This window comes from Lepidochelys kempii, chromosome 1 (assembly GCF_965140285.1).
Source record: "Lepidochelys kempii isolate rLepKem1 chromosome 1, rLepKem1.hap1, whole genome shotgun sequence".
Classification (NCBI taxonomy): Eukaryota; Metazoa; Chordata; order Testudines; family Cheloniidae; genus Lepidochelys; species Lepidochelys kempii.
Window position 1 is genome coordinate 233,700,181 of NC_136380.1, and position 14,871 is coordinate 233,715,051.

Genomic DNA, 14,871 nt, shown 5'->3' on the forward strand with positions numbered 1-14,871 from the left:
AACAAATACAAATTAACAAAAAAAATAAGAGTGGGTGGAAGCGCCTTACCAGTTTTGGGTGTCAAACTCAAATCTGTGTCAGAAGAAGAGGACTGTCGACTGTAGGACTTGGAAGGTGAAAAGGAATAGGTTTGGTTTTTCAGAGGGGTGGAGGGTCCTGATGAATGAGTATTGGGATTGGGATCTTCATTGAAAGGAATCCTGCCAGAAGAAGGTGGAAACATATTCAGTAATCCTGTGCCAAAGGACCTGGCTGACAGCAGCATGATCCGAACACCAGGATGGGGTTGGGGAAGGGCCAGCAGTTATTCCTTAAGTGTGTTGCTGGGGATGAGGCCAAAGGCAAAGAAATGATGTTTACTCACTCAGCATTCTACAGATAGATGCTGATTATCGGCACTGGAACAGTTAAGCCAAATAAAAGGCATGAAATGTCAGACCAAGAAAAAAAAAAAAAAGTATATATGCAAAAGAAAACAAAACTCAAAATACATGGCTTTAAACAAAATTGTTCAACTACACAATGCTTGCTGAGTTAGATTATTAAAAAAAAATGATCTCAAACTATATTTGTGTGTGTGTGTGTATATACACACACACACGTATATTTATGTATACACACACATATTTTAAGAAAAAAATGTTTCCTTATCCTATAGCATCAGCAGTGTGCCCACAGCTAAAAACAAAGCAAAGAGAAAAACCTTAAGGAATACAACTGTATTGACAAACATGTCAGTTACGTGCAGATTGCCTTACCTGTTCTCCAGTACTGTCTTTTCCACAAAGCGACACAAACCCTTCCTAACGCTTTAAAAATTGAGGTAACATTTGAATTACACTTGAAAGCAATTTGAAGCCCAATCATGGTTTCCTATTATGACTAGTAAGAAAGACTTGTAAACTGTACCTGGTGGATGTTACTAAACTCAGATGTAGGATTTTTGGGGGGTTGTTTTTTTTTTTTTAAAAGGTAATCTCAAGTTGTTCAAGGAAATGAAAAGTATAGCTCTGTGGAAGAGACTTTGAGGGAACACACACTCTTCCAAGTAACTATTGAGTTTGTTTCAGCAGCTGAACACAGCAGTAATTCTCCACTGACAGCAGAAGGACTCCCAGTGAGAAAAAGAGGGAGAAAAGACGGGTGGTACCTGCCTACACTGCCTGCCTGCCTGCACTTTGCGACCACTGTGCCTGTGGCCTGCCTCTCCCCAGCTCCTGAGTCTGAGTAGTCTCGTACCAGTGTAGATGAGAGTGGGAACAGACAGAGAGAAGTTCTGGGTAAGTCGTGAGCCAGAAGCAGTGTGAATTGGGCTGTTGTGAGTCGAGCGGCATCCATGGCTTGGCGGATGAACCAGCGGAGACCTGAGAGAATTTGCAGCCAAAGTGGAAGAAAAGAAAACAATACATACAACAGATTGCAAAGTTATGTTAAAAATGATTTCAGGGAGTGCTAGTTAGCGGAGATCTCTTATTCTTTAAGCAGACTCTAAGAGTTATAATTCCTAGCATGCAAGAGTCAAAACAAAATCAAAAAGAGCAGGGGAATAGCGAAGTATTAACTTGTTAATATATTATTGAATCTTTGGCATTAAAGGCTAAGGTTAATAAAGATAATAACAAGACGTGAGTAGAACCTGCTGGTCTTGAAACCCACTCACACTTCTGGGCAGGACCACATAGATTGATTAAAACAACCTTATCAAAATCCAGCATGCAAGTTGCTAAACAACCTTGCATATACACGGGTTAAGATAATGTTTTTTGTCGTTTGTTCAAGATTGAATGCTACAAATATATGGGTGATGTTTAAATTGCTAGCTACTGCAGCCAGTGTGTAGTTTTTTAATTGCTTGTGGTTTTTATGTTGTTAATATGCCCAGAAGCTCTGTGGTAATGGTTGCATGTTTCACAAGTCAATACAAATTAAATTAATAATTCTAAATAAGACCAATAACTGGACTCCACTGCTGGGGAAGTTGTACAGTGGTATTGCTGCTGCCTTATACAAAGTGCTCTGATTGCATTATGATAATTATAAGACTACAATAATCTTAGTTATTGTATCATTAAAAGAAAATGACCTAATTCAAACAATATATATCTGGACATGTTACACAGAAGTATAGTTTTTTGTACTCTATTTTTCGTCTAGTAATTGTGTAAAATATACACAAGATGCCATAACAAATAAATTGATGTAATCACAGTGGAAACTGAGGACTGTAAATGCTTCCACCCTCAGAATAATATGACACTGGAATTTTCCTAATTTTATTTCATTTGTTCCTATTAAAAATTTGAATTCAAACTGTGTTGTGTTGATTTAGCCAAAGTGAACAACTGGATTTAGCCAAAGTGAACAATAGGCCACACTCCTCATCATGAAACCTTTTTCAGTCAGTGTACAATATAGCCTAATTTCCTTTGCTTACAAAGAAAAACAAAAGACTAAAATGATTAAAAGACTTCAAGGATGTCCTTTTATCTCCTGAGCCACTCAACTATCTGAACTCAAATATACTTCTCTTTTCTTACATGAATGCACAGCAAAGACACTCAAAGTGCTAAAAATAGAAATCCCTTAAGAAATGCATAGTATTGTGAAAGATCCCCATGAACAAAAAATAGGTTATTTGCACGTGCAAACTATTTACCAGCTAGAGGTTGGCGGATCACAACACAGGAATGTGCAATGCTATGACTGCACAAATGCAAGAGTTATGGAATTAATAGAAAAACATCTCTCTTGCCAAGATTTACTGCTGCATCATCTAATGTCTATCTTCTCAAAATTGCACAACATAAACCAAGTTACAGACAAGAAAAAACAGTAAAGGAGAAGTAAATGCTGGGAAAACACACTGGATATGTAAAACTGAATGAATATGAAAAGAAATGAAATTCACTCCATTACAATCTATTAACTCATACTTACTCCTTCATTTCTTTAGATGGGGAATTACATGCAGGTAAGAATGCTGTGTTACTTATTTTATCCAAGGTACAGACTGTTCCTATGGCTCGTACTACTAGTCCAGATTCTCCCTCCAAATCAAAACACTGCAAGTAACCAACAACTGCATTCCCTCTCATTTCAAGTACCTTCAAGCCAATCTTCCTTTGAAGTTCACCTACAAAAAATAAACACAAGTTAACTGACATCTCACTTAGATATAGGGCAAATATGTTAAAGAGGATGTTTCTTATTCTCTTCTGTGGATCTGACCTTCTTCATTTTTGTAATAATTTCAGGATAGGTAAACTGGCTAATAGAGAACATCCCACATGATTATACCTAAACATAGCCACAACGTTCTCCTGCAAATTGAAGACTCTTAGTTCTGTGATCTTATTAGTAGTACATCTGGACCATTTACATTTAGAGCCTTCTAGAAAATGGGCAAGAGTAGAAACTGAAAACAGAGACTGTAAAATTATTTGACATTTCTTTTTTATTTTTTTTCCCCCCCAGTCAACTCTAGCTGCACTACTACTACCAAAAAGAAAAAAAGAAGAGGCCTGAGGAGGGTTTTTTTTGTTTGGCTGTTTTTTTAAGTGTTCATTAGGACCTTCATTTCTCTTTTGTGGGAAGGGATATGAGCAAGGCATCACAAGAGTTGGGTGTACTGGAGTTACTAGCTGCTCTGTAATACTGCAAATAATCCAGATATAGCTATGAAATGCATTGAGGCCTCAAACTTCCTTGAAATTCAGACAAATAAATGCATGGATAGACATCTTTAATTTCCTTTTTCTTTTGCAAACTTCCAAAACATATAAAAGCATATATCAACCTAATGTCATGGTTTTTATTCCTTTTCAATTTCTACCTTAATGTACTTATATCATATACATGGACGCCACATTATGCAAAACATATTCTGACTATTTTTCTACTGTTCCTTTGGTATTAAAATGAAAAATCTTTACTGTACACAAGTCAAGAAACGGAGTTGAGTTTGCTGTAGGAACCTGAATTTGGCCATTTTGCAAGATTGCATTACAATAGCATTTCTCAGATGACCACACTATGCTGAAAACTGACATAATTAGCAAATAATATAGAACAATGGAAGAAAATTGTACATTTTTGCTTCCTTCACTAAGGTTGTAAATAAATTGAATTATGCAGTGTCAATATTTTTCCTGCACTTTTCTCTATAACTATAGGCGCACATGTTCTAATTTCTACTACCGCAGACATGGTATCTGATCAAATTGGTTGTAAGTGCATTTACCACTACGAAAAAAATGCAGGGAACATTTATCATCAATTGACTTTTTACATAAATAAAATTGCATCCCTAAGGTAATTTACATATTTATATTTATTAATAGTCTCAATCCAGTTCTTCATATGCAGGAATCAGCCTCACAAAACACACTACCACAATTGCTACCCTTTATGGCTACCTACATAGCAGAGATGCCAGGATCAAATAGGTATGGAGAGTGAATCTTCTAAAGTGATTTATCCCACTAGAAAAAAGAAAAGGAGTACTTGTGGCACCTTAGAGACTAACAAATTTATTAGAGCATAAGCTTTCGTGACTACAGCTCACTTCATCGGATGCATACAGTGGAAAATATAGTGGGGAGATATGTATGCATCCAATGAAGTGAGCTGTAGCTCACAAAAGCTTATGCTCTAATAAATTTGTTAGTCTCTAAGGTGCCACAAGTACTCCTTTTCTTTTTACGCATACAGACTAACACGGCTGCTACTCTGAAACTTGTCCCACTAGGGTCAGGGTTAAGCCATGAAGAAGAAGGCAATTCCTATACTGTAGTTGTTCTGTGGATATACTGACTACTTCAATCTCCAAGACTATCTGCCAAACAAAAAATGAAAGAAAAAATTTAAAGGAAAAAATGTAATCTAGGTATTAGTATTTAGTGGCTAGTATATCATTGTTTTATTTAAATTTCTCTCTCAATATGGTTAAGAGTACAATAAAAGTCTGTTAAATTTGAGATTACATCAGAATTTTAAGTTCATCACACATTTAATGCTTCAGAAAATGTACAAAAAACGTGTCTTTTATAAAACAACAAGCTACCTGCTATACAGTTAATAACATCTGATACTGATGGCACTACGGAACATTATGCATTACAGAATGCTACTATTATGGGCTGTTTTACACCACAGCCATGGCAAAGACCACCACTAAGCAAACAGTTTCGTCCTATGCTTTCACACCTCATTAGCGACATTTGAGAAGGACTTTCACTTGGTTGGGCAATCCAAAATGACCTTTGAAATTCCAACAATGTTAATAGTTGTTTTATGACGTAAATGGTCATCCCAGAGGAAATGAATTGAAATCATCAAACCAGCTCTAATCAGAAACTGGACATGAGCCATATCCTAACAGGTGAAAGACTGATTTATTCGCATATTCACTCACAACGTAGTTTAAATTTTAAAAAAGCAAATAGGACACATATGCAATTACAATTTGACCAACACTGACTAGATCCCCACTAAGTGCCTTTTCTATTCTAATGCTGCACACACTGCCTCTTTATATGTATCAATCACATCTACAAAAAACACTGCGCAGACATATATTAGTCTTATCACAATATTATTTTTCTGATAGCTCAAAATGTGCTGTGCCCCTCACAAAACAAGTGAAGACATCACCCCTGTCCTGAAGAGAGTAAAATCTAAATTTAACATGACATAATAAGTGGCAAACAGAAAAATGAGGAGGCAAGACAAGGGTGACAGTAATTTAAAACAGCTATTTACCTAATAATAACAACCGTGGTTCTTAGAGATGTTGTTGTCTGTGATATCCCAGGTTGGAGAAGGCTCTCTCACTGGTGGGTAGGTGTGCAGAAACCCAGTCAGAAGTTCAAAACCGTGGTGTTGGGGGAAAAATGCTGAGCATGACTGTACAAGAGGGTGGTATGCCAAGACTTTTGCAAGGTGAACTTTGATGGTACCAAATGAGAGTCCAGAGTTTATTAAATGCAGAATATAATCCAAGATTTTTGGTGGTTAGGTCTTCAATAGGTGCCCCAACTGCCATCTCATCCATCTGTTATTTTTTTTTGTAGAAGCGAGGTGGTGAAGGACATTCTTAGGGTCTAGCCACTTGTTCAGTGCTGATAAGATGAGAGCTGGGACCACAACTCGCATGCTCATTTGACGTCTTGCAGGGTGAGATACTGACTTCAGCCAGCCTTGTAAGGAATGTCGGTTAAGTCTGACTAGTGGGATCATGTACAAGCAAGTTGATGTGTGGCCCAGAAGTCTGAGGCAATTTCTTACTGTAGTTGGATTTGATTTGATTATGGTGATCATCATCATCTAAAGGAGAGAGAAATCTATCCTTGGGAAAATATGCCTTCCATGAGTTGGCAGCAATTACAGCCTGTATAAAGTCTAAAATCTTTATTTTTCTTGTCTTCTATCCAAACTAAAAATCTCAGTCTGTCTCTCTGATATCTCCTCATAGATGTCTAATCAGCAGCTCAAGCTCAACATAACTGAAACAAAGCTCTTCATCTTCTGCCCCAAACCCTCCCCCCATCTACTTTTTCAACCACCATGGATATCATCACTTTGCCTGTCACTCACATCCATAACCTGGAAGTAGATGCCAAAGGGACTTGAATGACAGGAATGAGGACATCTCCTGGATTTCCCAAAAGGAGATCTCCAATGTTTCCAATGGTCCCAAAGTGGTATATTGGTAAAATTGGCTGACGTTGGATTGACCCGGCTATTGCCATGTTGGAGATGGATGCGCTGGAACTTTAAAATGACTCTAATCAGCAGAGATATCCTGTGTGATGTGAGGGGAAAAAGCTCCTTACCGGATGGAGGAGAAAGGGCATGTCCCAGTAACAGAGATGAAGAATGGACATCATTGAGAGGCAGTGCCAACCTTTGAGGTCAGAAATATGCACAAGTGCCAAGCGTGGAGAAGTTGGTGCTGACAGCGGTGCCAGGGATGTGGTTAACTTCTCCAACCTAGAATCAGGAAGTACGCTAGGGATTCCATTGATAGTACCAATGTCAATGTTGTTACCAACATTTGCTGGTTATTGGCATTTTCAGGCATGGGTGTTGAATTTGGCCTATATATCCTGCTTCGGTACCAAACCAGAAAACTAGCAGGCATCACTTTCCCCTGTTTGGTGAGCGGGCTTAGTACTTTGTTCTCCTTATGGGAAGAAAGGAATCATAAGCCATGATTTTTCCACAATGGTCAAACCCCCCTTGCCAGGAGAAGAAGGTACCAAACTTTGGCGCCATGGTGGTAGCCAATACCAAGATGGTCTTCGATGCTGGGTCTTTGTCTGATAGTGTCAAGGATCTTCTGTCAATAACGACCTTGGGAGGTGCGTGCCAGTTGATAGGGCACAGGCTGACACAGGCTCAGCAGAGTCAGATCTTCTAGGAATAGGATCCTCTCTCTTTGGGTCTTCAGTTCCCCTCATGGATTGTTCAAGGAGGTATAGCTTTGAACAGGTGTTCCTGGGACTTCCTTTTCCTCACTGAGAATGACCAACAAACTGAGCAATAGTCTGGCACATGGCTCCCACCAATGCAGAACTGAGAGTGGGCATGGCCATCGGTGACTGTCCCTGATAGAAGTAAATACATTACAACTAAAATAAAAATTAAATATACACATCCTCTCCCTTAATAATTAATAACTATAGACTTTAAAAAATAGCAGCAAATCAATATTATGGTTGAACTTATTTATTAATACCTGACATTAGTGAAATAAGTCTTTGTCTAGCCTCATTTGATGCCCTTGGTGTACGGATTCGGTCTATCCATTGGTATTCAGGGTCTTCATTAACGACCAGCTCTTCCACAAATCCATGAATTACTACAGCTCTATAACACTTTGGAATAGATGTGGCTGTTGAAAAGATACATAAATATGTAATATACAAGTCTAGAAACGAAGTATTTAAAGAGTATTTAAAAAGTTCTTAAAAAAAAAAATGCCTAGATAGACATCTGAGTGATTCTCTTCACAACAGATTTTAGGGCATACTAAACAGTTTTACTAAGAATCTTACTGGTGCCTGCTGGAATTACTGCCTGAAGTTGTACCCTTGTTTCAACATATACATTCATAAAGCTCTTTCACTAGTACAGATTTTAAAATAAAATATGCACACAAAGTAACATTACATGCACATATTCACAAACAGGCTTTGCTGCGAATGTAAAGTAACCAGAAAAAAATATCAGATGAATAAATGAATTTGAGATACTTTAAAGCAGTTGCTTAAAAAAAGAAATGGTCTGCTGCAGATGTTCTTATATAACCAAACAATAATGCAATTCAGAATTCAAATTGGACCTTTTGTTTTGCTACTGGCTTTAGTGTGATCTGGACTGGGCCTTGAAGGAGAGTTGAGGAATGGAGAAAGGGAACAGAAACTAGAAGAAATAGAAAAGCAGCCTTGAAAAGAATGACACACACCTGTAGCTGCTCAAAACTCTATTTTTCATTAGTTCTAGTATACCACATAGACTTGTACCAAGGACTATCTGGGCCTTAAAATGCGTCTTGGGATTTCACAGGACTATTAGGCCCCAAATCAGTAAAACACTTAAGGCCTGTGCTCAGCTCACATTGGCTTAAGCTTTGCTGAACTGGGGCTTTATACAATAAATCAAATAAGGGCTCTCATCCAAAGATCATTGCAGATAATGAGTCTTCCACGCTCTCTTGATTTCAGCAGGATTTGGATCAAGCCATAAATCAGTTTGTTCATACATAAATGACCTGGAACTGGGCTAGTCAAAATCTGCTATAGTTCATTCTATCAGAAAAGAAACATTTTAACAATTATGAAGATAAGAGGATGATGAAAACTACATCTTTTCACTGCTTCACTGCAAATACAGCATGATTCTTGTCACTACTGTGAATAAACACTTTATTGAAGAAAAACAACATCTTTTTCTGAGTGATGGAAGGAAAACAATGCACTTTGCATTTCCTCTCCTCAAGAAATGTTACCTCCAAAGAAGATACAAATAACAGAGCACAAGACTCAATTAACAACGATTAATCCATACTATTATCTAGAAGAGACACTTATTTTAATTTGGGAATCTTTAATTTCTCAGCTGTCCAATATTTTATATTAATAAATTAAAAAATAACTAAAAAAACCATTGCCACACAAGAGAACAATATACTGATTTATTTATTTACTCACTGCAAAAAAACTTGACTCCGCAGGATGACTGCCTAAAACGGTTTAAATCATTGAAGAGGTCTACTTTCACTACCACATTGATCTCCCCACGGATACCTGTCCATAAAAAAGGTGTGGTCGGTGAAATTTATATCAGAAAGAAGATACAGAAAGAATTAAATCTTCTCAACTATTTAAATTTTTTTTACATTTTAATTATTAGTGTTAAAGCTAGGTATACTCCATAACGAATAATATCAATATATTTTTTCTTCAAAGAACTTGAAGCTAAATATTTCTGTTACAATATTTTCAGACCCCATATTAGAATTTTCCTCTCAAAAAAGGTCTCAAGACCATAACAGAATTACTCTCCGCAGTCCATTCTCGTTAAGGTATCCAGTATTCATTTCAGATTTATAATACCAACTCACAATGGTGTACTGAAAATTAGTTAATGTTTTTGCAACACTTGAACAAGAGAAGAACTTCATAACCAAGAGGTATTATTTGGGCAATTCGTTTTTCAAACAAAGCTTAATTTTTTAGCCATAATTTAAATTTTTTAATAAAGCTACATTTCTTCAGTGTACAACCATCAGCTTTGATTTCTTTTCTCTTCGTACCTACAGTGCCTACTCCACCATCTTCAGCTGTTCCTCATTCTTATTACTTTTTCTTGACTAACAAAATAATTTTGTGCAATATCACTTCACATCACTATAGCTGTTCATGTGCTGAAGACATCACAGTACAAAAAAAGTGAATAAAAACACTAGATGTAAATGACGGAATGGGACCTTCTTGATATCGGGCGTCCTGACCCAATTCTCTCAGAAGTCACTATGTCTACACTGGTACAGACAGAATGCCCAATTCAGTACAATAGCATCTTCATATATTTTTCTTCACATATTCACAATGACCACAAATCCAGAGATCAATTTGAACTCCATTAAATTTTCACTGTTATAATCTAACTCAGCCTTTGGTTTATTTTCCAAAGTAAAGTCAGTGATATACTGCATATTAGACTTTTACATCAGTAATCTCCAAAACTAGTTCTTTTCATGTAACAAATGTTTGGAGGAGAACAATAATTAGCTGTAAATTGACAATCATGTAAAACTTTTTAATGTAGTAAAAAAAAAACTCTACCGTCTATGCTTACATTCTGTTCCTAGAGTGGAATCCTGAAATCAATGGCAAAATTCCTATTAACTTCAATTTCATCCCAATTCTAAAATATTTTGAACAGATACATGTAGGACTAGAAAGACACTTTTTCTAGGGAAAAGGGAATTTCATCCTGTACTTTCTGTTGAAAATTTGTCACTTCCTCTCCCTTCATCCCAAATAAAGCTTGTCCAAACATACCAGAAGGAACACACAACAGATAGCCTTCTTAAAAATACATGTTTTCAGCAACAGCATGGTAATTGCAAAGGTACTGGTTTTGAGTTTTTTTGTTTGTTTATTTAAAAGATTTAACTACCTTGGTTTGAAAGCATTTAAAGCATTGTCTGTCAATTTTTTCACTTTTCTGAAATTTCATGAAGGACATTCTGCCAGATGCTATCCTCCAATAATAAATTCCTGTGACATAATTTGAGATCTCTCAACTGTACTGTATAATTGTTATTGCAATAAAAAAAAGAAAAGTATCCTACAATGTACCATATATACTCGCTCATAAACCAAATATTTTTGGTAAAAAATGACGTATCAAAGAGCAGGGGTCAGCTTATAAACGGGTCTACACCAAAATTTGATGATTTTAAACTCTATGAAATCATTGAATTGAATATTAATACACTGTCATTTTGTTTACCTGGACCATCTGCAGGCATGGAGCTCCTCATTCCCTGTGGCTGCGGTTTGCCATTCCCAGCCAATGGGCAGAGACGGCTCTAGGTTTTCTGCCACGCCAAGCAAAGATTTTGGCTGCCCCCCCCCCCTTTTTTTCGCATTCCCCCAGCCCCGCCCCATTCCAACCCCTTCCCCGGCTGGCCTCCTCCCCCGGGTGCGCTGCACTTCCCCTCCTACAACTGTTTCACGCGGCAAGCCTGGGAGGGAGTGGGGAGAAGCGGAGTGCTCAGGGAAACAGATGGAGTGGAGGTGAGCTAGCACAGGGAGGGCCGCAGGAAATAACCCTGGGGGGGGCCCAGAAGAACCACTCCCCACCCCAACTCACCTCCATTCCACCGCCACCTCCTCCCGCGAGCGTGCCGCCGCTCTGCTTCTCCCCCCTACCTCCCAGGCTCGCCACGTGAAACAGCTGTTTCGCAGCAAGCCTCGGAGGGATGGAGGGAAGGAGGTGGGGAGAAGGGAAGCAGTGGCGGCACACTCAAGGGAGCAGGCAGAGGTGAAGCGGAGGTGAGCTAGGGCGGGGGGGCAAAGCGGGGAGTTGCCATTGGGTGCAGAGCACCCACGAAGTCAGTGCCTATAATGGCCGGTGCCGGCATGCCACCCCTGGAAATGTGCTGCCCCAAGCACGTGCTTGCTTTGCTGGTGCCTAGAGCCGGCCCTGCCAATGGGAGCTGCGGGAAGTGGTGCTACTCCTCGCAGCTCCCATTGGCTGGGAACTGCAAACCACGGCCACTGGGAGCTGAGGGGCTCCGTGCCTGCGAACGCTCCAGGTGAACAAAACGTCCCAACCTGCCAGCGGCTTACCCTGATGGGCCAGGAGCTGAAGTTTGCCAACCCCTGAAATATAGGGTCGGCTTACAAAAGGGTCATACAGTTTTAACCATTTTTACTTATCCATCTTGGGGGGAGGAGGGGGGTCGGCTTATAAACAAACAGGCTTTTATATATATATATATATATATATATATACACATGGTATATATGATATACTGAGTATATACGGTAATTTTTCATTGGTTTTAAACAACATATTTACTTACCAGACTGTAAAGACTTAACAGGAGCTGTGTTTCAAATTATGTCAAAAGGAGCAGCACTTCAGGCAGCAATGCTAGGGTATTACAAACTTGCTGAAGACATCCTTAAAAAGAATATATTCCACCTTTCAAAGAAACTATGTCTAAAACAATTTTCTTTTTAAAAAGTCAGTAAGGCTTACCATGTATGGTATCATAAATTGGAAACCATCCTGAGATCACTGTAGCTGCCTCACTATAGAGCAAAGGATCAATATCAATGTACACTTTGCCAATGGCGTCATTAGCACTGTAGGTGTCATGATCTAGAACTGTGATCTGCAGGGGCTCATCTTGGAGGTCTTCATCATCTACCTAGAAACACATGTTAACATAAAACTTCAGTATATAATCAATACAAGGAAACTCTGCAGGAAAACAAAAGAATGAGAGTTTAGTTATATACAATAATATGTTTACACATAAAATTTGTAACTATTGTGACTTGTATACAAACAATACACTCATGGATTCTTCTCTCCCCAAAGTGACCATATTACTAAAGGACATCAGAGCCACAGGAAGGCAAGGCATGAATCACACACACTTTTAAAACTACCATTTAATCGTTTTTTATTCATGGTCTCCACACACACTCCCTTTACTCCAAAAAATTATTTTTGACAGGAAGCATCAAAAACATAAATAAGAACTCTCATCCCTTCAACTACAACAGCTGTACTACACACCATGATAAAGATAAACACGTGTACTGATGTTCTGATTTTACCAAGCATTTTTGAACTGGTTAGTGGTAAATAAATAAAGGCTTTCTATGCATCCTACAGAAAAACTCAGTAAGCTGGACATAAAACTTTACTAATGTCTAAAGTAGTTATTGTTATTCGTCTATTTGAAATGTGGAATCCTGCTATAATTTTTTCAATGCTGTTCTTTTGCATTTCTCTCCCGAATACACTTTCCCGTGCAAAAAGACAGAATTTAGAAACTTCTGCTATACAGAAAAAGTTTTCATTCCACTAAGCTTAGCCAATTGTTTCACACACCCTCAAAGAGGCAAATCCCCAAAATCAAAGTATAAAAGTGAAAGCTGAATTAAAGAATGTTTCCACTTCACATTACTACATCTTAGCAATCACCATGGAAAGCACTATTTGATCCCACTAATTTATATTTGTCTTAAATATTTATAACATTACCAACTACTCTCTCACTATATGCAAGTACAATACAGAGGCATTTATGTCGTGTTCTCTTCGAATGACATTCCCCAACACTACTTAACACGTAAGTATGTAACAGGGTAAGCCACCCATTTTTTAAACAGTTAAATAGCATTGGCTATGCCAGTCAAGTGTAATCATATTTTCTCCTTTTATTTTGGCATTACTGAAATAACAAGAATGCAACACAAGTGATTTATTCAGAGCAGAACGTCAAAAGCCAACTATGATGCTGCTGTATTCAGCTTCAAGTAAACTGGTACAGTTCTGCGAGCTGATGAAGACTTACTGAAAAGCACTGAGTGCTCATAGCAACTTTTGAAGATAATGAGAGTTGACGGTGCTTGATAAATAGTAGGGGAAATATAGTGCTTTTTGCAATCAGGCCCCAACATTACGTTTTATAATTTTGTAACTTTTTAAAATGTGATGCCTGATAAAGAAATAATACAGAAGACAGAAAATTGCCTGCTTCTTTCACGATATATAACATTAGTAAATCTAACATATTCCAAAAGCAAACTCACTTTTCATATTCAAATTAAAATCTTCCTGTTTCTTGCATTTTTATTAACTATGTGGGTACTTGAAAGAAGCCTATTTAATTAGCATCTTACAATTTGTTTTCCTATTTCAGCTTCACCCATTTCTAGAACTACCGTATCAACTGCATAATGCTTGGTTCAACTGGTAAAAACCCATGTAGCCAATCCTGCAAACCTGTATTTACACAACAACTCTCAATGAAGTCAGTGGGATAGTTCCTGCAAGTGATACTACCTTTCGAAGTGTTTGCAGGAGAGGTTTCTATATTACCAACTATTTTTACAATACCTTGACTCCCAAATGCACACATTTTATTTTGAGACCAGAATTATTTGACTAAAACTTTCTAAATCAAATATCCATACAAATATATATACACAGATGACATTTTATAAAAATACTTACCTCAAATTTAAACCATTCTGAGTTCCACTGAGGATTGAGGGATTTGGGGTACACATCTGTCTTAAATGTGGTATTTCCAAATTTTACCTAAAAATACAAGCAAACATTCAATGACAAATAAAATAATATAATTTATTAGTACTTAGTCATTTATTTCCAAGTATACTGCTAGTTAGCTACTGTCACAGATCCACAGGATCAAGCTATATCCCAGCTTTTAAACAGTCTCTTGGAGGAATCCCTTTAGTGTGTCAGAGCCCCAAGGCACCTCACTCTTTCTTCACAGTAGGCTATGCAGCCTCACTGCCTCTGATACTGAGCCTTTGGGCTCCTGCGCTACTGCTTCACAGCATGAGCTCTTCCAGATAGTCCAGTTTAGACAGACTCCTGGTTAAAAACCTGAATGCTCTTCAAGGACTAATGCACCTCTGGAAGTATTCACAATGGCACCACACAGCATTTCTAAAAACAGAGGAGGCTTTGTTACTCAACTGGAACACAACACTGGAAGTCCTTATGTTAGCACAGAGAAACAAAGGTTAAAAACATGGTGCATCTTCCCAAGCCAGAGCCATCCACCAGCCAAACTGTAGAGCAGG

At 38.0% G+C, this 14,871-nt stretch overlaps 1 protein-coding gene across 20 annotated transcripts in view; it reads right to left on the bottom strand.

The window, feature by feature from the left end:
- The window catches only part of C2CD5 (C2 calcium dependent domain containing 5), a 134,497-nt gene that overhangs the window by 106,084 nt on the left and 13,542 nt on the right, over positions 1-14,871 (bottom strand). For 10 of the 20 annotated variants that reach the window (XM_073318152.2, XM_073318106.2, XM_073318114.2 and 7 more), the window contains 6 exons: positions 14,273-14,359; positions 12,281-12,452; positions 9,214-9,309; positions 7,740-7,895; positions 2,939-3,134; positions 50-201 (listed from right to left, as the gene is read on the bottom strand). In XM_073318152.2, coding sequence (XP_073174253.1) covers positions 50-201; positions 2,939-3,134; positions 7,740-7,895; positions 9,214-9,309; positions 12,281-12,452; positions 14,273-14,359 — 859 coding nt within the window. Of the gene's footprint in view, positions 1-49; positions 202-1,240; positions 1,366-2,938; positions 3,135-5,761; positions 7,463-7,739; positions 7,896-9,213; positions 9,310-12,280; positions 12,453-14,272; positions 14,360-14,871 lie in introns of those variants that run through there. The other 10 variants (XM_073318172.2, XM_073318218.2, XM_073318181.2 and 7 more) reach the window with 3 other exon arrangements.